We start from the raw sequence: 26,120 nt of genomic DNA on the forward strand, positions 1-26,120 counted from the left end.
CGATTGGCCAAGAGAAAAAGTGCTAAGATTCCGATTGGCCCAGAGAAATGTCAATTATAAGAATTATCCAATAATGTTTCTCAATTCTAGCCTCCATGGCATGCAGATGAAGGGCGGGCAGCATACCCCCAATAAAATAACTCTCCGGTTCTACGCGATTCACGTAAATGACCCAATTGACCAAGAAAACGGCGATTTTCGCCGAAAAGCGACAAGTTTGCAGGTATGATAACTTTTTGACAAAATTAAGTCCAAAATCATCCGATTCCTAAATGTTTCTCCATCGTATAATATTAATTTCTCTTCCTGAAATTAATTAATTTGTGGTAAATGTGTCATTTAACACTGATAGTTGGCGTTTTTGTGTGTGTGTGTGTGTGTGTCCTGATATATTGTCCACCCCATTATATTATAAAACTGTGACCTTTAATTGAAGATCTATGTTATAAAATGACATTACACTGCCAGTGACAGCCATTCAAGTGAGTTATTTGAAGTAGTAAACACTTTTGTTTTATCTGTTTTCCTCTAAATTCATATGTGGTCATTCAATATTCTGTCAAGCTACTCTGTTATGTGAAGATATAAGGAAAATAAATAAATGTCAATATATTTATGTTAACAGAAATAAAATCACCAAAATAATTGTACAGATCAAAAGATGTTTGCTAGATATCATTCACAAACCATGTGGTGGTGGCTAATTTTACCCAATAAATGTCCATTGAGTTAAGGTTATATTCCACCCTGACCTGGTCATTTAACCGGACCGACATCAGAACTTTTAAAGTCATTTATGTATGACCCGTATGACTTATGAAATCATGTCTAGGAAATATAAAGATTTTTATATTTATTAGTTTATCAAAAGTTTAGCCAAAATGTCAGCTAATTGAAGAATAACCCACATAACAAAATAACATTTTATTTCAATTTTGTGTCCTCCATAATAATTTTACTAAACTAATCCCTTCCATTAGTAGTCGATGTATATGTATGCTGAGCAGTGATGTACACAGTTGATGTGCGTTTCACGTCATCGCCGTGATGGGAGTTTACTGTCATTCTATACTTTTGTCTCTGTACTTCAACATTATTGTGAAATAATGAAGTGATCAGACAAGGATCAACTCAGGAATCCAAACAGTTGAGAGCCAAAGCTGGTTTATTTTTTATTACAAAAATAAAATACAAATGACTATAGAGTAACACAGCAGACATCTTACTAAATAAACCTGACAGTAGAAAACGCCACTCAGCTATCAGTGCTCAAGTTTTCCTTCTACATCACAGGAAATCAAACATCACTTCTGTCAAGCATCAGGTTTCTGTTTGGCAAAAATCACCACACACTTAAATCTGCGATGAGGAAAAATCTCAATGAAATTAAGCCACTGTCAACTGCTTGAGTACATTACATACATGGTACACATTTTAGCTGAGCACTAATATTTATTACAAATTATTGAGTAAAAACAGGTCGACTTGGTTTATCGAAGTGTAAGTGAGCGTTCTGCTGTAGATGAGACAGGTCTGAACTGTGATTTGGCTCGATATTAAATATTTGAGCTGCTCAAGTCTTAAGATACCAGAGCGCTGCATCATCATCAGCATAATAAAACAGTCATCACTGCTGAAACAAAACATCTCCATGTCCAATTACTGAGCTTTACAAATCCAAAACTGGTCAGTAATTGGAAATAATGTGTCACATACGGAGGCGTTTATTAACGAGTAAAATGAATGAGAAAAAAAACGTCATTGTTTAAATTCATTAACACATGAGACAGATTAACCAAAGTATAAACCTAAGAAATAACGGTCCATAGTGGCAATAAACGGTTTGCTTGTATCAGACAAAAACCGAGTTAAGCGTACATGAAAAAAGCCGTTGAGATCGGTATTGCTGTACTGAACACCACAGAGTGTACCCGCGGTGCACAACAGAGTTGTTTTTTTTTTTTGCATAGCCTAGTTAGATAGTTCTTGTATTTTTCATTGGGAAAGGCACACAATGTGTAAACTTTGTGTAAGTTGTGGACGAGTGGAAGAAATTCCAAGAGTACGACAGATGGCGGTTAATCTCAACAGCTTCAGTGCAACACACACAAAATAAAGACACCCTGAAAACACGCGCACACATTCAGTGTTGCTAAAATAATGACAACATCACTAAACAGCCTCTCGAAGTGTGTGAGTGTGTGTGTGTGTGTTTGTAGCCCTTTAATGCAGGTAAACATGTGAGTGTCTGTTTGCTGTCTGAACACAGTCCCTCATAAGTTTAAACATGAAATAAAATGTATGTTTATTAACTGCCGTACAAACATCATGCAACTATAAACTGAACTTTAAATGGGGGTGATTCTCACAGAACGGGTCAAGGAAACTGCCTTTCTTTCCACGGATGTACAACAGCTTCTTTTAACTGTAACGACTGTGTCAAAAAACAAATAAAACTAAAAAATGTCATGTCATAATGCAAAACATTTTTGTATTGATTCGGGGTGAAATATGACCAGGACATTTTCTTAACAGGTTTCGTGAGAATCACCCCTCAAACTGCAAATCAAGGGTCTAAACCTGACGGAGTTTCAGTGTGCAGGAATGGGCAGATAGCCCACCGGCACACAGTTGATCAGATTTGTGCTTTCATTTTACTAACTATTCATGCAAAGCATCATGTGGTCATCTGGCATTGCGTTGTGACCTTCAGCAGAAACTTTGACGTGTTATCCGGCGATGACCAGAAAGCATATTTCCACAAGTGTGTATGCGAGAGATCTTCTGCGAGCTTTAACGTGTGTTTTCACATGCCATCACTCAGTATTTCATCTAGAAGTATTAGATTCATGTGACACTGAGGTGCTCTGATCCACAACTCAGTGTCTCTGTTACTGAAACAAAACACGTCACGGGACGCCTGCTTACACATGAGCGGTGTGAAACTAACGCAGCGTTTCACACCGCAGCGTACGACTGCAGTAGCAGCACATCAAGAACTGAGAGACACGTTAAAGGAGCAGTGCATCTAAAAATTATAATTCTCTCATCATTTACTCACCCTTATGCTGTCTCAAACTCATATGGCTTTCTTAAGCAGAACACAAACTAAGATATTTTGATGGAGATATGAGGCGTTTATATCCATACAATGCAAGTATCCCCATTGACTTCTGATTTTCTCTATTAGAACATCTTTGTTTATGTTATCTGAAGAAAGAAATTCATATGGGTTTGAGACGGCATAAGAGAGAGTTAATGATTTTTGGGTGAACTATTCCTTTAATGATAGTGATAGAGACTCATGGAGTTTTTCAAGATTCTCACATTACATGCTGAGCACAACAGAATACACGTCCAATTATCACCTCTAAACTGCTGTTGATTTCATCTTTAAAACCCTGCTGAAATGTGTGTTTCTCTGGAGGAGCTGCACATGCGACAGTCACTGTGGTGATGTCATGGTGCAGCTGTGTGAAAAACAAACACTCGTCTCTTGATCATTCTATCAGTGTATGTGTGTGTGTGTGTGTGTGTGTGTGTGTGTGTGTGTCAGAGAAACAGCACGAGAAACAAACAGACATGCCGGCGTCACACTGCAGAAATATCCAATGAAATTAACGTTTGCCCGTCACGCGGTTTGTGCACAAACTGTCTTATTATTTGCATGTTTTATTGCAGGAATCAGACGAGTCGGTCGGCAGCGCCGTCGGCTTCAGGCGACAGTTCTTTATTCACGAGGGCCGGACGCTCAGAGCAGCACGCATCGCCCAATCCCTGGCACACCCTGCCCTCCTCCTCCTCATCCACGTCCAGTTGGCACACGCACACCTCAATGCCCGAATCACCTGTCACGTGTCTGCGACGAGTGTTCAGTTCTTCTGAATCATCCGTGCCAGCCGCTGCATCCCGATCCGACCAATCGCAGGCCATCTCCTCCGTGGGGGGCTCGAGCACCACTGCTGCCTCAGACTGCTCACTGGGTGGTGGGACGTCCGGGGATCTCGGAGTAGGGTGGAGGGGGGGTTGGGGGGTGACCTACAACCTCCTCGTAGTCGGGCAGCTTGCAGTCGCTCCAGAAACCTGTAAGTGATTCAAAGAGATGGGATGTCACCAGATGGATCAGAACACAGTCAGAGACACACGACTGGTACAAGACTGTGTACTTAATGTCTTTAAAGAGGGAATGAACTACAATCCCATGAAGCATTGCGAATGACATTATCGGATTAAAAACAGCGATGGGAATATATTTTGATATGTTACAGCCTTATTCCAAAATAGATTAAATTCATTATTTTCCTCAATTCTACAAACAATACCCCATAATGACAATGTGAAAGAAGTTTGTTTGAAATCTTTGCAAATTCCTTAAAAATAAAAAAATTAAACCAATCACATAAGTATTCACAGCCTTTGGTCAATACTTTGTTGAAGAACCTTTGGCACCAATTACAGCCCCAAGTCTTTTTGAGTATGATGCTACAAGCTTGGCACACCTATTTTTGGGCAGTTTCTCCCATTCTTCTTTGCAGGATCTCTCAAGCTCCATCAGGTTGGATGTTGAGCATCGGTGCACAGCCATTTTTAGATCTCTCCAGAGATGTTCAATCAGGTTCAAGTCTGGGCTCTTCCTGGGCCACTCAAGGACATTCTCAGAGTTGTCCCGTTGCCACTCCTTTGTTATCTTGGCTGTGTGCTTGGGGTCGTTGTCCTGTTGGAAGATGAACATTCACCCCAGTCTGAGGTCCAGAGTGCTCTGGAGCAGGTTTTCATCAAGCATGTCTCTGTACATTACTGCATTCATCTTTCCCTTGATCCTGACTAGTCTCCCAGTTCCTGCCACTGAAAAACATCCCCACAGCATGATGCTGCCACCAGCACAGTTCACTGTAGGGATGGTATTGGCCAGGTGATGAGCGGTGCCTGGATTCCTCCAGACATGACGCTTGCCATTCAGGCCAAAGAGTTCAATATTTGTTTCATCAGACAACAGAATTTTGTCTCTCATGGTCTGAGAGTCCTTCAGGCCTTTTAGCAATCTTCAGGTGGAATGTCATGTGCCTTTTACTGAGGAGTGACTTCCGTCTGGCCACTTTACCATACAGACCTGATTGGTGGAGTGCTGCAGAGATGGTTGTTCTTCTGTAAGGTTCTCCTCTCTCCACAGAGAACGCTGGAGCTCAGTCAGAGTGACCATCGGGTTCTTGGCTAAGGCCCTGTCTAAGGCCCTTCTCCCCCGATCGCTCAATTTGGCTGGGCAGCCAGCTCTAGGAAGAGCCCTGGTTGTTACAAACTTCTTCCATTTACGGATGATGGAGGCCACTTTGTTCATTGGGACCTTCAATGCTGCAGAAATTTTTCTGTACCCTTCCCCAGATCTGTGCCTCAATACAATCCTGTCTCAGAGGTCTACAGACAATTCCTTGGTCTTCATGGCTTGGTTTGTGCTCTGACATTTACATTTTACATTTACATTTATGCATTTGGCAGACGCTTTTATCCAAAGCGACTTACAGTGCAGTTATTACAGGGACAATCCCCCCGGAGCAACCTGGAGTTAAGTGCCTTGCTCAAGGACACAATGGTGGTGGCTGTGAGGTTAGAACCTGTGACCTTCTGATTAACAGCCCTGTGCTTTAGCCACTACGCCACCACCACTCCCATGCACTGTTAACTGTGGGAACTTATATACACAGGTGTGTGCCTTTCCAAATCATGTCCAATCGACTGAATTTACCACAGGTGGACTCAAATCAAGTTGTAGAAACATCTCAAGGATGATCAGTGGACACAGGATACACAACATTTTGAGAGTCATGGCAAAGGCTGTGAATACTTATGTACATGTGATTTTTTTTTTTGTTTTTTTATTTGTAATAAATTTGCAAAGATTTCAATCAAACTTCTGTCATGTTGTCATTATGGGGTATAGTTTGTAGAATTTTGAGGAAAATAATTTAATCAATTTTGGAATAAGGCTGTAACATAACAATATGTGGAAAAAGTGAAGCGCTGTGAATACTTTCTGGATGCACTGTATATACGAAAATATAAGTAGTGTAGGGAGAGTGACTAGACGAAGTCATGCACAGTGCATCATGGGAGTGGGCGGACCTCCAGAGCTCGATTTTTAATAAATTAAGTTTTAAAAGTTTTCTAAATGTTAAAAAAAAATTCGATTTTTAATTCCAGAACCAGACTGCTGCACTCAATAAGGAAGTCAGTCTTATAATCAGGCTGTATAATTAGACTGGTTTAGGCTCATGTCCACCACATGCTTCTTAAGGGATGTTCACACGGGATTTGTTCTTGTGTTTAAAAAAGACCACAACAGAATGTCTTGAGATGCTTTTTTAAAAGCTGTACCATTTTTTACTTAAAAATGCAACACTCAGTAAAAGCAAAATCCAAAGATGTCCATCTGTATGTAATCCTCACCAAAAACAGAGACCTGCAGAGATGATGCAAAATAATAATGTAAATATCACTCATCGTAGACAAATTACAATCTGACAGTAATCGTGATGAAATGTGTGAAGTGGATGAAAAGCGCTCCTTCAGTGGCTGTAGTGGCAGTGCTATAAAGATGAAATTAGAGACGTAATGTCTCAGAGAAAGTTTAAGCTCAACTTGTTTTGCAAGTACACCACAGCACCAACAGTAAGTACCCCTTCATCAACACAAAACCAAAAAGTGTGTTCCAAAGAACAAATCATCATGTAATGTTTAATGTAATGTCATTAATATTGATTATTGCTGATCAGTCAGTACTGGGTTGATCTACTGACATCCCATTTTCAGCAAATGCTGTTCATTTTACAGAGGATCTTCTAAATTGGATTAATCTGAAGTATTAATTTTAGACAAGTTATCATTCGTTTTTCATCATTTTGGTTACATTTGAGCTTATTATTTTCTTCTCTTTTCTCCCCAATTTGGAATGCCCAATTCCCAATGCGCTCTTAAGTCCTCGTGGTGGTGTAGCGAATCTCAGTTGCCTCCGCGTCTGAGACCGTCAATCCGCGCATCTTATCACGTGGCTTGTTAAGCGTGTTATCGCGGAGACATACACGTAGAGGACAACATTACAGTGACCAGGAGGAGGTTACCCCATGTGACTCTACCCTCCCTAGCAACCGGGCCAATTTGGTTGCTTAGGAGACCTGGTTGGAGTCACTCCCTGGATTCGAACTTGCGACTTCAGGTGTGATACTCAATGTCTTTACTCGCTGAGCTACACAGGCACCAGATTTTAGTTTTTTTTTTAATAAACAAATTCCATATATGCCATCAAAAATATGATGTGTTAAAACTGCATGTATATTATGCATTTATACAGTTATATTTTACTTATTACATGCATCTATTTTTACTATTTACAAGTATTTACATTGATATGTATAAGAGCAAAAGTGGTACTGTCTCTTTAAGAATAGTTCAGGGATAGTCTCACAGAAGTGTTTCACCAGAGCGCATATTACAGGGTACCTGCAGGTTCGAAGGAATGAAATTTAAGACTTTATAAGGCCAAATGAAAGAACCATTTAAGACCACTTTCGCAATAAAAAAACCCGACTTTAATTAATTAGCTGGTAAATACAAAACCACGGAGGTTACTTGAATGTCTCTGGACATGTTTTTTTAATACATTTTATTGTGCGTTTATGTGTTAAGTTAATACAACAATATACTCAAAATGAAATAATTATAAAGTATGTAGCCTATATTGTGACCATTCTCTTTAGTCTCTTGCTTTCTATCAAGACGTGACGCATTAAACCAGAGCTTTGGCAACGTTACAGCGTATGTCAAACATGAAAGTGGTTTTGCATGCACAAAAAAATTTACTTTTATCGGATTACATAGTTGAAAAATTATTCTGAGGGCTCTAGTGGACTGCTGTGGCTTCAAGATCATCAACAGAGCTGGCTTGACTGAGAATATCATAAACAAGATAAATAAGAGGATTGGTCTATAGACCTTATTCACAGTAGCACCATGTTTGATTTTTATTGGGAATGGAAACTAGTCTGTGAGGGACAGACTTACATCTCTTCAATGGCATGCACGGCGTAAATCTGTAAAAAGCTCCAATATCTCATCTGATTTTCCACAACTCATGTTTTCTGGAGTTTTTTCAATGTTATGTACATGAAAAACAATCCAAAAACACTTTAAACTGCAGAATATATAATAGAAGAGAGACTATACGTCTATCTTGCCCAGCCTTGTTGTCGTTGTCAATATAAATCAAAGATACCCCTGCTGTGAATAAGGTCTAGCATGTGCTGAATAACATTTATATTTGTTTTCTTGGCAGATACCTTTAATACATACTTTAACAGGTAGTTAAAGGGCAGTTCATATAAAAATCTGTCATCACTGCTCACCCTTCCGTCTGAATGAGTTTTTAATTGCCATGGAACCAAAAAGGAGATGTTAAGCAATACGTTTAGTCTCAGTCTCCATTCACTGTCACTGCATCTTGTTTTTCATTCAATGTAAGTGAATGGTGACTGAAACTCCCTAATATCTCCTTTTGACCTCCACTGAAACAATAAAGTCATACAGGTTTGCAACAGCATGAAGGAAAGTGATGACAGTTCAAATTTTTTTGTGAAATCTCAAATAAAAACGTATCAGTTACCTTAAAAATGGCAGTTTAAAGATGTAATAAAAATGATAACGGATTAAATCATGAAAGAGAAAGAGAGACGCTGTGCTGCTGCTTTCTGGTCTGAATAACTTGCAGCATCATGCAGGCTGCTCTGTCTTGTCTGTCCGTGCGCCATCAGTGTCCTCTTTGCTCCGTGACATTATCACTGTGTGAGAAAAGGGATGCGTGGTGTGAGAGCGGTGTCATTTGCGTTGGCAGCCCTAGATCTAGAGAGATGTAACAGGTGTAACTCTGCAGATGAGTAGTTCTGTTAGTTTTACAATTATTGTCAAAGGTAATGTGAAATAAGGAAGCACAATGATTTGAAAGGTGTCAAAAGACAGCTCCAACCTCGTGCGCTTGCAAATTGCAACGTTGACCGCTTTGTTAATTATAAGCAGGAGCGACAATGTTAGAGACGCAAAATAACGCAATTTGCATTTCGAATTAATGAGTTTATGAAGGTTTATACTAGGGCAGCCCCACTGATCTATATATATAACTGGATTGCTCATAGAATTCTAAACCGCCAGCAGTAAGTGAAGCTACCGGAAGTGCTCTGGCAGCCATCTTACTATTCCCTACCGACATAGGGAATCGCAGCATGTGTGGCGTTTAACCGCGAAACAACACTCACTTCAGGATGTGGCTAAAGTGCCCACAGGTTGTAATTTATGACTATGTACATATTAAGCACACGTTAGTCGTTATCCCCATGTAGAGTGGGCATAACGATCATAATCTTTAATAATCAACAGTTAAAATACAATACCAAAGTGTATTAATACCCCTTTTAAAGCAAAGTTATCCATCTGCAGATTGTAACATGACGCAATGTTACATTACATAGTACATACACAGTACATTTTAAGAATAAATCCAGAAGAATCAAAAATAAAAATGTAGTATAGTATACACACACAAGTTCATATGCAGTATGTGTGTATATATACACTCACCTAAAGGATTATTAGGAACACCATACTAATACTGTGTTTGACCCCCTTTCGCCTTCAGAACTGCCTTAATTCTACGTGGCATTGATTCAACAAGGTGCTGAAAGCATTTTTTAGAAATGTTGGCCCATATGGATAGGATAGCTTCTTGCAGTTGATGGAGATTTGTGGGATGTACATCCAGGGCACGAAGCTCCCGTTCCACCACATCCCAAAGATGCTCTATTGGGTTGAGATCTGGTGACTGTGGGGGCCATTTTAGTACAGTGAACTCTTTGTCATGTTCAAGAAACCAATCTGAAATGATTCGAGCTTTGTGACATGGTGCATTATCCTGCTGGAAGTAGCCATCAGAGGATGGGTACATGGTGGCCATAAAGGGATGGACATGGTCAGAAACAATGCTCAGGTAGGCCGTGGCATTTAAACGATGCCCAATTGGCACTAAGGGGCCTAAAGTGTGCCAAGAAAACATCCCCCACACCATTACACCACCACCACCAGCCTGCACAGTGGTAACAAGGCATGATGGATCCATGTTCTCATTCTGTTTACACCAAATTCTGAATCTACCATCTGAATGTCTCAACAGAAATCGAGACTCATCAGACCAGGCAACATTTTTCCAGTCTTCAACTGTCCAATTTTGGCGAGCTCTTGCAAATTGTAGCCTCTTTTTCCTATTTGTAGTGGAGATGAGTGGTACCCGGTGGGGTCTTCTGCTGTTGTAGCCCATCAGCCTCAAGCTTGTGCGTGTTGTGGCTTCACAAATGCTTTGCTGCATACCTCGGTTGTAACGAGTGGTTATTTCAGGCAAAGTTGCTCTTCTATCAGCTTGAATCAGTCGGCCCATTCTCCTCTGACCTCTAGCATCAACAAGGCATTTTCGCCCACAGGACTGCCGCATACTGGATGTTTTTCCTTTTTCACACCATTCTTTGTAAACCCTAGAAATGGTTGCGCGTGAAAATCCCAGTAACTGAGCAGATTGTGACTTCCGGTAATGGCCGCAAGCTAGAAGAACACGTTCGAGCCTGCTCTCTACTACAATCCTAACTAATCCTTTAAATTGAGCCAAAAAAAAAAAAAAAAAAAAAAAACTCTCTGAAACTGTGAAACTGGCGCAGAAATGCCCGGCATCGGAAGAGGGAGTAGAAATAAGCCTAATTAAACAACGCAGTCCAAATTAACAGGCTTTGGATCGCATGGCAGAGCAGCCAGCCAGCAAGGAAGCTAACGTTACCAATGATGCTAATGAAGCTAGCAAAGAAACTAACGAAGGTGACGTGAACGATAACGCAATGATTCCACCCGGCAAAGACCAACAGCTGCTTAATATGGCTAAAGATGAGATTTTGGGAGAGATACAAAGTTTGAAAACAGAATTTGTGGGAAGATTTGATGGAGTACTGAAAGCTATAGAAGAAACAAGAAAGGATATGTCTGAATGTACAGAGCGGATGGCCGAGGCAGAGGTGCGTCTGTCTAACGTGGAAGACGAGCAGGTTGACTTGAAAGCGGTAGTCGAGAGCTTACAGAAAAGAAATAAACATCTTGAGGACAAAATGGTCGATATGGAAACAAGATCGCGTGTGAACAATCTTAGGCTGGTGGGTCTCCCCGAAAATTGTGTGGGCTCCGACATGTGTGGGTTCCTGGAGAGCTGGCTGCCTGACACGCTGGAGTTAAACCCAATGCGGCACCCTTTAGTCCTGGAAAGGGCTCACCGCGTCGGACCAAAGAAAGCAGACATGGGGACTTGTGACTTGGACTCAAGTCGACTCGAGACGCTATTTTTATGTAATTTACTGACAGTTACTTATATCTTGTCTTTTCACTTTATTATGATCAGATTCTGCAGGTAAAATTACAATAATAAGGTGACTTGACTTGGACTTGACTTGACATAGCCTGTGACTTGACTTGGACTTGACTTGACATAGCCTGTGACTTGACTTGACTTGACTTGACTTGCCCAAGAAAAAAATACTTGGGACTTACTTGAGACTTGAAGGTTAAGACTTGAGACTTACTTGAGACTTGCACATGTGTGACTTGGTCCAATCTCTGAAAGAAAGACACAGATGCCTCGCCGAGAACGGTAATCATGAGATTTCTTAACTACAAGCAGAAAGAATCTGTACTAAGAGCCGCCAAAACAAAGAAGGATATCTTCTACAAGAACCAACGTGTGAAGCTGTTTGCTGATATCGCTACGGAGGTGCATAGGCAGCGTAAACAGTTCGATGTCGTTCGAGACCAGCTGCGTAAACTAGGGGTGCGGCATGGCATTCTTTCCCCATCCACGTTGGTACTGACATATAAGGAGAAAGTCCATAAGTTTACTTCCCCAGTGGAGGCCAAGGTCTTTGTCCAGAAGATCCAAATGGATACAGGAGAAACAGAATGACTTGAGTCTATAAGTACTGCCACTGCCGTAGCAACCACATATTGTAGGTATTTTTGATTAGGCATTTTTGAAGCTGTAAAGGAAAGTATTGTTCAAAAAGAATACATTATTTGAATATAGTGGCAGGTGAACGTTGAGTTGTTTCTATACTGACAACAGTTCAGATCTCAGGAATCTGACGGTGTTAGCGGTTGGAAGTAGTGTACTTTAGGGGTTTACCCAGTTAGCTGGGAAGGGGGGGAGTTATCTTTGTGATGTTTGTGTTGTTCGCTGCTTTTAGTTCATGGAGCAGGGATCTAGTGTGTGTTAACTCTGACACATTTATATAGTGTAAAATTAATGCTTCTGTATGTTCGCTTAGATGACACAAAAATTAGAAATTAAATATACCTCCTGGAATTGCAGGGGCTTAAATAGACCTAAAAAGATCAAGCAGGTTATGAATAAAATAAAAGATCTAGGCTCTAAAATAGTTTTCCTGCAGGAGACCCACACTCTTGAGGAGGAAAATATCAGATTAAGCAGGAGGTGGCAGGGATCGCTGTACGCATCCTCATTTACATCTAGAGCTCGAGGTGTAATTACACTAATTCATAAATCGGTACCATTACATGTCACAAATGTTCTAAGAGATAAATTCGGAAGATACTTGATTATTCAAGGATCAAATGTATATGGACCTAATATAGATGATTATCAATTCTTTATAAATTTATTTCTAACCATTTCTTCTCTCTCAGTAAAAAATATTATCGGTGGAGATTGGAACTGTGTTTTAAATCCAATATTAGACAGATCCACTGGAACTGACCAGACTCATCAGAAAAGCAGAAAAGTCATTCAAAACTTTATGAAGGAGTTGCAGATGGTAGATATTTGGCGACATCTTAATCCAATTGATATTACATACTCTTGTCACTCTAAAACATTTAATACATATTCTCGCTTGGATTACTTTCTGATTTCGGCAGACTTGTTGCCTAATATGGGAGAATGTTCCTATGATAGTATTACAATATCAGACCATGCTTCATGTAACATCAAATATACTCATAAAGATTTATTGATAGACCCTCCAAGATGGTGCTTACATCAAAAATGGCTCAAGGATGAATCTTTTGTAGAATATGTTGGGAATAAAATTGATTAATATTTTAGTATAAACACAACACAAACCACTGCTCGGGTCAAATGGGATGCCTTTAAGGCCTGTATAAGGGGTTATATAATTTCTTATACGTCTTCAAAATCTAAAGAACTGCGTAAGAAAAGACAACAATTAGAAGAAAAAATAAAGAATTTGGAGAAGCAGGTGTTTAGAGATAAGAACTCACAAGCAGAAAAAGAGCTGTTGCTGTTAAAAGCACAGTATAATAAAGCTACAGCGGATAGGGCAGCCTCCAACATACTAAGGTTAAACCAGTCCTTTTATGATCAGGGGGAGAAGCCTGGTAAGATTTTAGCATGGCAAATTAAACAATTGGAAGCACAAAAAAATATAACTACAATAATAAATACAAAAGGCAAAACAATTGTGGATCCAATAGAGATAAATAAAGAATTTAGAAATTATTATGAAAAACTTTATGATTCTCAGGGCCATACAGAACTAAACACACAAAAAATATTCTTAGACAAGTTAAACATACCAACTATTGCGGAAGACCTTAGCCAACAATTAGACCGTGACATTTGTGAAGATGAAATAGTCAAAATAATTGATAATATGAGCACGGGTAAAAAAGCTGGACCCGATGGGTTTCCAATTGACTTTTATAAAAAGTTTAAGGGAAAGTTGGTAAAGCCATTATTGGAAATGTTACAGGAAACTTTTATAGATGGGGACCTCCCTAACTCAATGGTCAATGCATTAATTATCCTATTACCTAAGCCTGGTAAATCTAGGGATAAATGCGAGAATATGAGGCCAATAAGCCTGCTTAACTCAGATCTTAAGATAATCAGCAAATTACTAGCAACTCGTTTACAGGAAACCCTTCCATTGATCATCCACAGAGATCAAAACGGCTTTGTTTTGGGTCGGCAAGGTCTGCACAATGTTAGGAGGGTTCTCAATGTCATTCAGGCATTAGTCGAAACTAAGGATACGGCCCTTCTCTCCCTGGATGCCGAAAAAGCATTCAATAGTGTAGAGTGGGCCTATCTATTTGACGTGTTAAGACGCTTTGGATTTGGACCAAAAATTCGAAAATGGATACAATTGTTATATTTACATCCAACTGCAGAGATTTTAACAAATAAAAACGTGTCTAAACCAATTTTGATTAAACGGGGATGTCGGCAGGGGTGTCCATTATCTCCGTTGCTCTTCACCTTAGCAATTGAGCCCTTGGCTTTAGCAGTACGGTCACACTTACAAATAACCGGGATTACAATTGGTCAGGTAGAACACAGACTGTCGTTGTATGCAGATGATATTATTGTATTCCTTTCACAACTAAATTCATCTATTCCTGCTTTGTTAAAAATAATTGAGGAGTTTGGTCTTTTCTCAGGATATGTAATTAACAGATTAAAATCATCAATCTTGTTGCTAGATAAAGGAGAGAGAAAAAATCCACCTATAATTGTTTCACAATTCAAATCAGTTTCTAAATGTACTTACTTAGGAATACATATCCTTCCAAATTTAGATTTAATTGTTCAACATAATTATGAATCGATTACTAACGAAATTAGAGATTGTGTCAACAGGTGGATTCTGCTACCCATGTCTCTTATTGGTCGAATTAATATTTACAAAATGAATATACTTCCAAAACTGCTGTATGTTTTTCAGAATATTCCCTTGCCGCCCCCTGCTGACTGGTTTAAAACATTTAAGAAACTACTTCTTGATTTTATATGGTCAAACAAACATGCTAGAATAAGACTGTCATTACTCCATTTGCCTTACCATGAAGGAGGCTTGATGTGCCCAAATGTAGTATGGTACTACTGGGCAGCTCAGCTTAGATCTATAGGGTACTATTTTGGCAGAGATGACACCCCCAATGGACAGAAATGGAAATAACAATGAGTCCTCGGTTGCCTTTGTACCTTTTTTCTGATACAGAAGCTAATTTGATGAAGAAAACTAAAAATCAAATAGTTAAAAACATGGTTAAGGTGTGGTATAATGTTAAAAGATATATTAAAGAACCAGTTATTTTATCACGGCTAACCCCAATTTGGGGAAATCAGTACTTCTCCCCAGGGAGAGCCGACGCAGTGTTTAAGCAATGGGCCTCAAATGGACTGGAGAAAATTCAAGATCTATATCCAACAGACTCAGACAACATGATGTCATTTGACATGCTTAGTCATAAATTCAACATTCAAAGGAAATATTTTTTCAAGTATCTCCAACTTAGAAGTTATATAGGAACAAAACAAAGCAATTTATGGAAACCACCCAAATCTAAGTTAGAAGAAACGATAAGTGAAAATAACTTTAAAAAGGGAGCAATCTCACAACTTTATAAGCTACTGGTATCACACTCCCCAGATAACTCAACCTTAAAATTAGAAGCCTGGAAGAAAGATCTGCAAATAAATATATCACCAAATGAGTGGGAATTGGCTTGTAGTAAAGCACATAAGCAAACTATAAATTCTAGGTTGAGATTATTACAATACAAGTGGCTTATGCGTGTTTATGTCACACCTGCTAAATTAAACCAATACAATCCAAATATCCCAGATACATGTACAAAGTGTGGAGAAGAAAAGGGAACATTATTTCATTGTATGTGGGAATGCAGAGAAATTAGGACATTTTGGGGTACAATAAAACAAACTGTGAAGGATATTATTTCTAAAGACCTTCCTCCTGAACCTTCTTTTATAATTTTAGGCTTATATCCCATGATTCTCGCGAAATTAGACATATGAGGTGTCATGAAACATTTTGATGATAAAAGTAAATGCTATCAAAATAAGAAGGATACAGTTATAAACATCTCTCCATGTACTATTTTGCACATGATTTCAAATGACATCATAAATACCAATTTTGTTGTTTTTTCCACATTTAAGGGGAAATGTTTCATTACCGCAACGTGTCCATGACTGGATTTGTGTTCTTTGAGATGGAAATATTTATAATTAAAAAATTTAAAAAATAAAAACCTTCAGTGCATGTTATACTATAAACATTTACAGTAAAGAAACATGTGGTATTTGGTGATCATTGGTAAATGTAGTGACAATAATAAGGAATATAAATGTGTCCAAGACCAATTTTCTCATCCTCCGCAACAATTTTCAAAAATACAAAAATTGTATATTTGTTAGTACTACAGTGTAGGCTACATGACATGATTCTTTATGAGCATAAGATTGTAACTTGTATACACAACACTTGTTAACACAAGGCATGGTACTGTGATGATTACGATAAATGAGAAAATGAAACTCTGTTTATGAAATAAATATTCTTTTAAAAATTGTATGCATTTTAAATATGTAAAATAGGGTGTAAAGGGATCAATGGAAAGGAGGTGGCGAGAACTGGCTTGACGATGTAAATCATATTTTAATAGTAAACTTAAAAGACAACATAAACACACACATGACGGACATGTCGGTAAACGATCTCTCTCTCCCGCACGATCCTCTGCAGTCGACCTTTAACACTCACGGAGGCATAATTAGCCTAATACGGGACCGGGTGTGTAGGATCACGACCCGGCCCCGCCCTCCGCCCTGCCACATAGGGTTAGGCCTCAAACCCCTTTGTCAACAGTGAATGTGTGAGCTAAATCTAATTTCCGAAACATTGATCCTCATTACCGAAATGGCATTGTCATTACCGCAACATGTATCTTTTTTACAAATTAAGTAATAATTAGATAATCATATTTTGTTTTAAAATGTATATGCATATTATACAACACTACTTATTTAAGGTCTGCTACATAACATGTGTATGTTATCTTTTAGTAAAACAATTAAATAAAATAAATTGTAATCATCACGTATGTTTCGGTAATGAGAGAAAATAAGGAAATTACAAAAAATAATAAATATGAAAAAATAATCTCTCCAGAGTTTTACATAGCTTTGAGCATGAGTAATAAGAGTCTACTTTAACATTAGCCAAAAATACACATTTTTAACCATATATTTAATGTAATGTCATGATGCGGTAATGATAATTTTTTATGGACTTCATCTAAAAATGTAAATAATTATATAGGAAATATTTTTTAAAATCTGCTAAAAATAATGGTTATAGTAAGTTCAGACCTGGACACCTTCTAAATCTGGATTTCGTGAGAATCACCCGGATATACAAAAAGCGAGAAGCTGTTCATAGATATATGTTTATTACAAGCTAAAATGTTGATTGCACTGCACTGGAAAATCATAAGAGGACCAAGTATTGGACAGTGGGTTAAGCAGATGTTGGCTACTCTTCCACTGGAACGCATCACTTACTTGTTAAAAGGAAAAAAGGACTTGTTTGAAAGTATTTGGAGACCTTTCATGCTTTTTGCAGAAGGCACTGACTTAACAGAAGATCAAGAGGTGGACGACGCTCATGAATAATTTTTAAAGTCAGAGATCTGCTTGTTGGGAGGTGGTTGGTCTCTGTTAGTTTGTGTCAAAGGACATTAAGGATATAATATTTTATATATGTAACACTATTTTGTGTCTGTGAGGGGGTTCTGTTGTATGTTATTAATATATATAAAAAAAAAAAAAGACAAATAAACATATTGTTGGAAAAAACTGAGCAGATTGTGAAATACTCAGACCGGCCCGGCTGGCACCAACAACCATGCCACGCTCAAAATTGCTTAAATCACCTTTCTTTCCCATTCTGACATTCAGTTTGGAGTTCAGGAGATTGTCTTGACCAGGACCACACCCCTAAATGCATTGAAGCAACTGCATTATGGTATATAACCTTGAAAAACAGGTGTATTTCTTCAAAAACAAAATATGTATTTCTTCAAAAACAAAATGTGTTTCTGTTAATCAATAGTATTCTGATGTGAGTCCTTGGTGTGTTTCTTTTGTGCTGGCATGCATCTTTTCAAAGATACTTTTAATCAGTTATTATATGAATGGTGTCTTGTTCTAATAAGCTGAATGTACAATATCTTTGCGGCTGGTGTTTTCTTTCAAATAATAATGTGTATGAGCAAACAAGGCTGCCTCATTGTGGGAATGCGCTGAAAATGCAGGACAAAGATAAAAAGTATTTGATGGAGACATGGCTGTTTACGCAGATGTTTCTAGGAGTTGATGTACTCTGTCCATGAACTGTAACATGAGGTCAAGTTATGAGAGGCTACCAAAGATATATGTTTCTTTTTCTTTTTAATAGATAGACAAGGGATCTCCCACCAATATTTAATTAACAAAGGACGTAGAACATATTGGTGGGAAAGAAACAAGGCAGTGACCTCGTCAGTCAGAGATGGTGGGTAACAAGATAACAAAGAGGTATATAACTGAGAACTTAGGATAATGAGTCAGAACGGACAGCTGACCGGTCTCATGTTTGTTGGCGTTCAATAAACTACAACTTTGGCATCTGGAACTCAAGACTCCGAGAGTTTTCTTACAACTTAGAGAGATTCATCGCGATTTTCCACGACGCCATGTGATTGGTTGATTAGATAATTGCATTAATGAGAAATTGAACAGGTGCTCCTAATAATCCTTTAGGTGAGTGTACATTTACACACACATACACACAAATTAATTTACCTTTACTTAATGGAATTATCCATTTGCATTAATTTCTGGAATATGTACATACCAGCTTGTGAGCATTTAATTATTTCAACAATCCCCTGATCTTTTAAATCATAATTAGAAATAAGTTTATTGACATATGCACACTCAAGGAAATCATACATATTTATTTGTTCAATAACAAGAGCTTCCAAGTACACACAAAAATTGACTCAAACTGAACAATACAATACAAATTTGCAGATATGTGGGGAAAAAATCTGCTAATGGATTTAACAACAATCCCACATTATTCAACTTTCAAAAGAATGGTAGCAAGACATGTCATCAGAGCTAGAGGCAAATGGTAAATGGTCTGCACTTATATAGCGCTTTTTTTTTTAATTAACCTTAGAGGTTACCAAAGCGCTTTACACAGTGTCCCAGTCACCCATCCACACTCACATTCACACACCAATGGCAGTAGAGCTGCCATGCAAGGCGCTAGCCTGCCATTGGGAGCAACTCGGGACAACTCGGCCCAAGGACACTTCGGCATGTGGAGCCGTGTGGGCCGGGATTCGAACCACCAACCCTGCGATTGGTAGCCGACCCGCTCTACCATCTGAGCCACAGCCGCCCCATAACAACAGTTCAGGCAACAGTTCTCCACTGGATAGTTCTCCTCATACAGCTTTTCCTCCTGTTGCAAAAAAATTCCAGTTTTATCTAACATTCAGTGGGATGTTTATTGAAATCCAAACTGCAAACTTACCTTGATGATGGATGGATAGATGGATGGATGGATATATATATATATATATATATATATAAAAACACACACACCTTTCCATTTACCCATCAGGCAAGAATCCGTCTAAACATGCAGACGGAAAATTACTTACACAAAGGAAGACAAATACAATTATAAATGTAAAATAATAATTATGATCAAGGTTTGAGGTGAATGTGTTTTTGTATTATTTGATAGAGTTTGTATTATTTTACAGGCTGCAGAGTTGCGTTCACTATAAACTGTTCTGTGGAAATAAAGTGAACTGAACTCAAAGCACCTCCTGAACTGAGATGTCTGAGGTCATTTGCAGCACTCATAGATGATACCGTTCTTGCAAAAAAAAATTCAGAAGACAGAAACAAAGAAAGAGTGAGATCTGAGATGCGTGTGTTCCACAAGACTGCATGTCTCCATATCAGCGCTTCATATATGCACATATACAGCATTTCTGTCATCTGTTCTTAATAATATAATAAAGAGTGTTTCTTCAAGCACGTGTCTTTGTGTCTATGGCCAAATTGTGTGTAATATTAATTTGATAATAATAATAGTCTAATAAAAATAATAATTGAATAGATTCATGGAAAAACAAGCCAAATATCACCTTGACATGGTCAAAGGCATCAGCTGTTGGTGATCACTCTGACCATCATTGATCCAGAGATCATCGTCTGTTTGCTCAACCCAAATGTGCATTTCTCTCTATAAATGAACAAAATGTTCAGACAGTCTCGAGGGTTTTTCAACACATTCAGAATCATTACTGCTTTTGCCGGTGTTGCTGTGGCTCGCTTTGTGCATGCGCTTGTAAAATTTATATGTTAAAGACTCATTAATATGGTTTAGTATTTCTCAGTAATGTAGAACAGTGTTAGCAATGTCACTGATAACATTCTTTCTCAGTCCTGGAACTATTTCTGATGCCCCCCTCCAAAAATATATTTAAATAATTAAAATATCATAAACGTGCAACTAGTCGACTAATGGCTTAAATTAACGACTACTGGTCGACTAGGAAATGTGTAACATCGTAAGTTTAGTAAAAATGCGCTTCCCTGCACGCGCTCACACTAAACTCAAGAGTCAGCTGCAAAATGACGGATGCACAAGAGAGAGAGAGAGAGAGAGAGAGAGAGAGAGATGATTTTGACTCTATTCACACCCAAAATGTAAGACCTCAACAAACGAAATTTAAGACTCCTTGTAATTTAAGATAATTAAGACTTTTTAAGGACCCGCGGATACCCTGTATTAACAAGAGTGAAGTCCAATGGCTTCTGTACCGCATTCGTGCTGTGTGTGATTAGAATTAATGTTTCTATTTTACTTATTTTGATCAATAACTGACAGTAGAGAACAGAAAAGATATTGAAAGAGACACACATTTCACAGAACAAGTCAAAACAAACTTGTTGAAAAGATCTCACTGCTTAAAAAAAAAAATATTCTAATTCAACCTGTCCAGATGCTTAAATGCTCTTGCATATCAATGTTTACATTATTGCTATTAATTCAATTAACAATTACTTAATTACTTGTAATGTATACATTGGTGACTTACTTGGATCACCGTGTATGTCAGCCACCGCACAAGACCATTTCTGACTCAGGAAAAAACAAGTGTTGCATGTTAAACCCTCTCGGAAGAAGCTGCATCTCTAAATTTCAAGCACAGCCACAAAAACCGTCCAGCAAAACAAATCTAGATGAACGGGTCAATCACACTAATCCACTACTCAGTAGTTGGATGACTTGTCACTATCCTGATCGCCCAGCGATTTTCAAAGAGAACATCTCACTCAACCAGCAGCATCAGCAGCAGGTGCAGACAGGAAGCAGCTTACTTTAGCTCTATGCTCAATCACACGTATGGAGGTCACAGGTGTGTGGCGTTCGCCATGAGTGCAGAGGGTGAAAGACAGCAGTACTTACGCAGGTTCAGAGGTGGAGGAGTGATGAAGGAGCTGGACGCGCCCTGATACGCCATGAGGCTGATCTCGCGCTGTCTCTGCTCCTGCTGCAGACGCATCTTCACACGCCGGTGTCTGTACGCGCAGCAGCAGCTCAGCATAATGATGAGTGTCCACACCAACCAGAACCCTGAAACACACACACAAATCAGAACAGCTCTGCTTCGAGTCTGTCACCGACTGTACCTAAGGCTCACTTAATGACGTAACTTCAAGAAAGCTTCTTATGACTTGTAAAAGTGACGAAGAACGCTCAGAAACTGAACAGAGTCTTGCTGGAATTGCATTGTTGCAGTGAAAAACACATGGGAAAAAAAACAATGACTACAAGAGTAGTCTCTCATTTGCACTTTGAGACCAATATTTGCCTTCGGGCAAACAACTTCTGTCAAGCCAACAAACGGAAGACCAATAACTCTGATCAAATTAAAATCATGTTTGTAACACAAGTAACAACAGAACAGAAAATATGATTGGTTTTCTCCAAAATAAAATGTAATTCCTTGAATCACTTCATAGCAGGAAAATGTAATGTGTATCACTGCTCAGTAGCAGCTCTATATGTGCTTTACAGGACGACAAAAATACAAACACTAAATCCAGTGAAAGTAACAGAAGCTCTTAACCAGCAGTGTTTTCGTACTCTTCATTACAAATGTTCTTGATGAGAGAAATATCCTTTTATAACACAAAGTGTTAATAACATTAAGCAGTATTACAGCAAATCGGCCAGAAACACCTTATTTTTCAGCATCTAACTCCTAATAAAAAAGTCTGAACACCCCTGGCCTAAACAATCAACTTCACATTGCATGAAATGTAAAACATTTCATGCAACGTGAACATGAAAAGCAAAGCTGTATTTCATGTTTTGAGTAAATTATACACAGAAGAGAGCAACAGACTTGTGATTGGTTACAATGCTCAAGTGAAGTTTTGAATTGCATGTATTAAAATACAAATATTTATGTAAGCTATATTTACAAGCTGAAAATATATTAAGAGGAAACTGAGTATTTAGCAGAGACGCTTCGCTTCTATTAAAATGAATGGGAGAAACTAGAATGGTCAACGGAAGAAGAAAGGAAGTCCCACCATAGACTTAAAAGAGCCAATCACCTTTTAGATACAGACGTCACCCGTCACATTAGCTGGAGCAGCCAGGAAAACTGTGTATTTTAGCGTAATCTTAGGTAAAGCACAATTTAAGATGCCAGTGTTGTCAGATTTTATTGTTGATTTGAAATATGTTCTTTGATAGTAATATTGACCAACTGTTTTGGAGATTTCAGTCTTTGCACATTCAAGTAGATAGGAGCTGCACTTTCATCCATAGAAAATAGCTGCCAGGAACATTCACAAGATGACTGCCGAGTTAAAGGACTTTGGAGTAAAATACCAATACTCGCATTTCTTCAGTGTATTGATTTAATTTGAACATGCACAAATTATTCGGAGTCCTCCACATGTTTTGCTGTATTTCTCTTAACAATTTTCATTACAATCATTTATTTACATTTCTCACAATGAGCTTCACTAGACTTAACATTTTCATGTTTTAAATCCTAAATCTTTTTATTTTAAATCCCAGATTTATGTAATTAATGTAGACATGTGATATATGGACATTCATATACACAATACAGCAACAATTCACATTCAGTTTTAAATGAAGGTGGTACAACAAATACTACCGGGATGTATAAATACTTCATTTCAATTCTTAATTTCCATGAAATACTTAATTAAAAAAAAAAAATTGCCACAAAGCGCAACAGTGCTCGCCCACTTATTCAGCTGCTGGTGTTCCGGAAGTATTTTCTCCATTCATTTCTTCCACAGACATCATGAAATCCTTCATAAAACAGTTATGCGGCATGAACCGAACCAACCAGCTCCAGGGAGAATCCCAACACCCCAAACTTTGTTTTGCAGTTACTCTATATTATATTACAAGGCTGTATACTTGCTTTCTTTCATGAGGGCACATACTACATTCCCATGAAGCATTGCGAATGATGTTATTGAATGAAAAACTATGGGAATATATAAAATATAGATTTTAGGCTGTTGATTATAAGTATAGGAACAATATATTTTACGTTTACTGCTAAATATTCCAATATGTGCTAAAGTAGTTTAAAGGTGAAGAGACACCGACTGATTGCATCATTCACAGTGCGTCATGGGAGTGGGCGGTCGTTCGAGGCATGTTTCGCGGGCTTCGTTGGCTGCGGTTCTCTGATTGGTGAAGCTTTCTCTGCTGGACCATGGGTAATGTAGTCATTTACCATGAATTCCGCTATCAAACACAATTTTTAAACAATGAGGTTGAAATAACGCAGATGGATCGCTTCAACTGAAGCATATACCATTGATGAACAACCTTGCAGCTCATGGTTGGTCTGTTTTGAAATGTTTATTAGCTATCATTGAAATCAGTTTGTTTAGGTCAGTGATTCCAAAAAATGTGGGTCACACCCCCCTTTGTAACAAGAAAAACTTTCACAAATAGTGTGTTATGCGAGGATAAATTTAAGAGTTCATTCACCGTGTCACTCATCTAAAACTGGCAAGCAAGAATAACCTTGTTTACATGAGCACACCTGACATCAACGCTTTGGGCGGTAAAGAGCTGAGCCAGCAGGATGGGCTGTACTGCCAGGCTAAAGTTTAAAAGCAGAGGAACATAAATTGTGCACATCTGTTCTTCTGTGCATTTTCATTATTTTTGTTGAATGTGTGAAAGTGAACGAGATTTGAGGATGGGTCAGTCTTCCGCACCCCGTTGCAATAACTCCGTGCCTGTGCCCCCCCCCCCACCACGGGCGTGCCCCACACTTTGAGATCCACTGGTTGAATGAATGGGATTTTTACTTCCGGAACCAGACTGTTGCGCTCTATTATGGTAATGGGGGCAGAGCATGAGCCTTATTGTTATAAACATTGTCTTAATACTCCAAAGATGCTAAATATAATTTATTTTGCTTTTGGGGTGAAATGAGACCTGAACATAGATTTATACAGATTTTGTGAGATTAATCTTATTTGTTAATATTTGGTAGACACATCATTTGAGTGCTGTTGCAGTGAGTGTGAATAGGCCTATGTTTGTGTACTAGGTGAAACAGGTGCACTTACACCACAGCTCGTAATAGTAGGTGCAGCACTCGGTCTCTCCACAACAGTAGCCCATCTCACAGCGGTACTGTTCATTGTTCACACCAAAACAAAACTCCTTCCCCTGCCAAACAAACACATGTATTCACTGAGCAACAACACACACTTACATTTCTTATCTGACATAAACATTAAAATCTTAAAAAAATTGTGAGAAGGACTGAGCTTACTTTAACTGTAAAAGAAATTTTCTTTTTTCTACATGACTCAATCAATAAAAGAATTAAAGTCATGTTGAAATAAATAAATAAGACCTCTTAGGCCTACGTGTAAAGTAAAAAGAAAAAGAAAAGAAAAAACAACATACAAAATGTTAAATTAGTCCAAGGTTGTTTGACTGGTCAGTCAGGTTTATAGCAATATTTATACTGCTAATACAGTATGATTAGGTCATTTATCATAGACAATAACCTTTAATAATGACCTGTACGAACACAATGAGTACTAAACCCAACAAACCCCTACAGACAGACAGACAGACAGACAGACACAAACCCAATAAACACCAACAATATTGACGTAAACATGTTAAACAATATACTCATATCTCTTATCGAATCTTTTATTTATCGGTCTCTTCTCAACCGGCTATAAGCAATTCAGAAGCAGCAAACACGACCTTTATAAGCATGAACATATAAATCGTGTATTACACATTAAATGACTTTTTTATGTCTTTATTTCAGTAGACCATCGAGGCCAGCAAACCACGATCATCCCCGAGCTCGAGTTAAATCACCCGCCGCCACAAGCGACTCAACACCGGCTTACCTGAACCAAACACGTCCCGGTGCAAACGAGGAGCCCCAGGAAAAAGGGCAGCATCTTCTGCGACATCTTTCTGCGCTTTTCACTTCAAACTCAACGAGCATCAAGCTTCAGTTCAAAAGACGCGATGAACGCCAATGTGAGAGTCGAGAGACATGTTTGTGTTCATGAATGTGATTTCACATTATCTACAGACAGATGGCAGCACAAACCACAAAACTATCACTGCAATACAATCAGTTTACATTTATGAATGTGATTTCACATTATCTACAGACAGAGGGCAGCAAACAAACCACACAACTATCACTGCAATAAAATAAGTTTAACTTAAATATGAATGTGATTTCACGTGATCAACAGACAGATGGCAGCACAAACCACACAACTATCACTACAATACAATCAATTTAACTTAAATATGAATGTGATTTCACGTGATCTACAGACAGAGGGCAGCACAAACCACACAACTATCACTGCAATACAATCAGTTTAACTTAAAGGGTAACTAAACCCCTGCTCAGAGTCTGACTCCACCCACTAGCAATATTTGAAAAATGCTCGAAAAGTGGGCAGACCCCAGCGGGGATAGAGGGGACGAAACGAGGGCGGGGCTGTGCGGGGGGAGGGGGGGATGGCGTGCACCTGAGACCCGTAGTGACAGATTAATTGACAGCTGCTGTCAGAC

At 38.6% G+C, this 26,120-nt stretch overlaps 1 protein-coding gene across 1 annotated transcript; it reads right to left on the minus strand.

The window, feature by feature from the left end:
- Positions 1-1,132: 1,132 nt before the first annotated feature.
- LOC127639352 (WW domain-binding protein 1-like) lies at positions 1,133-25,643 on the minus strand. Its single transcript, XM_052121309.1, is given in 5 exon segments — positions 1,133-3,985; positions 3,987-4,083; positions 21,444-21,611; positions 24,623-24,725; positions 25,433-25,643. Coding segments are annotated over 5 exon segments (735 nt in total). The 5' UTR covers positions 25,499-25,643; the 3' UTR covers positions 1,133-3,684.
- Between the last annotated feature and the right edge of the window lie 477 nt (positions 25,644-26,120).

The sequence above is a fragment of the Xyrauchen texanus genome, chromosome 4, assembly GCF_025860055.1.
Source record: "Xyrauchen texanus isolate HMW12.3.18 chromosome 4, RBS_HiC_50CHRs, whole genome shotgun sequence".
In the NCBI taxonomy this organism is placed as follows: domain Eukaryota; kingdom Metazoa; phylum Chordata; class Actinopteri; order Cypriniformes; family Catostomidae; genus Xyrauchen; species Xyrauchen texanus.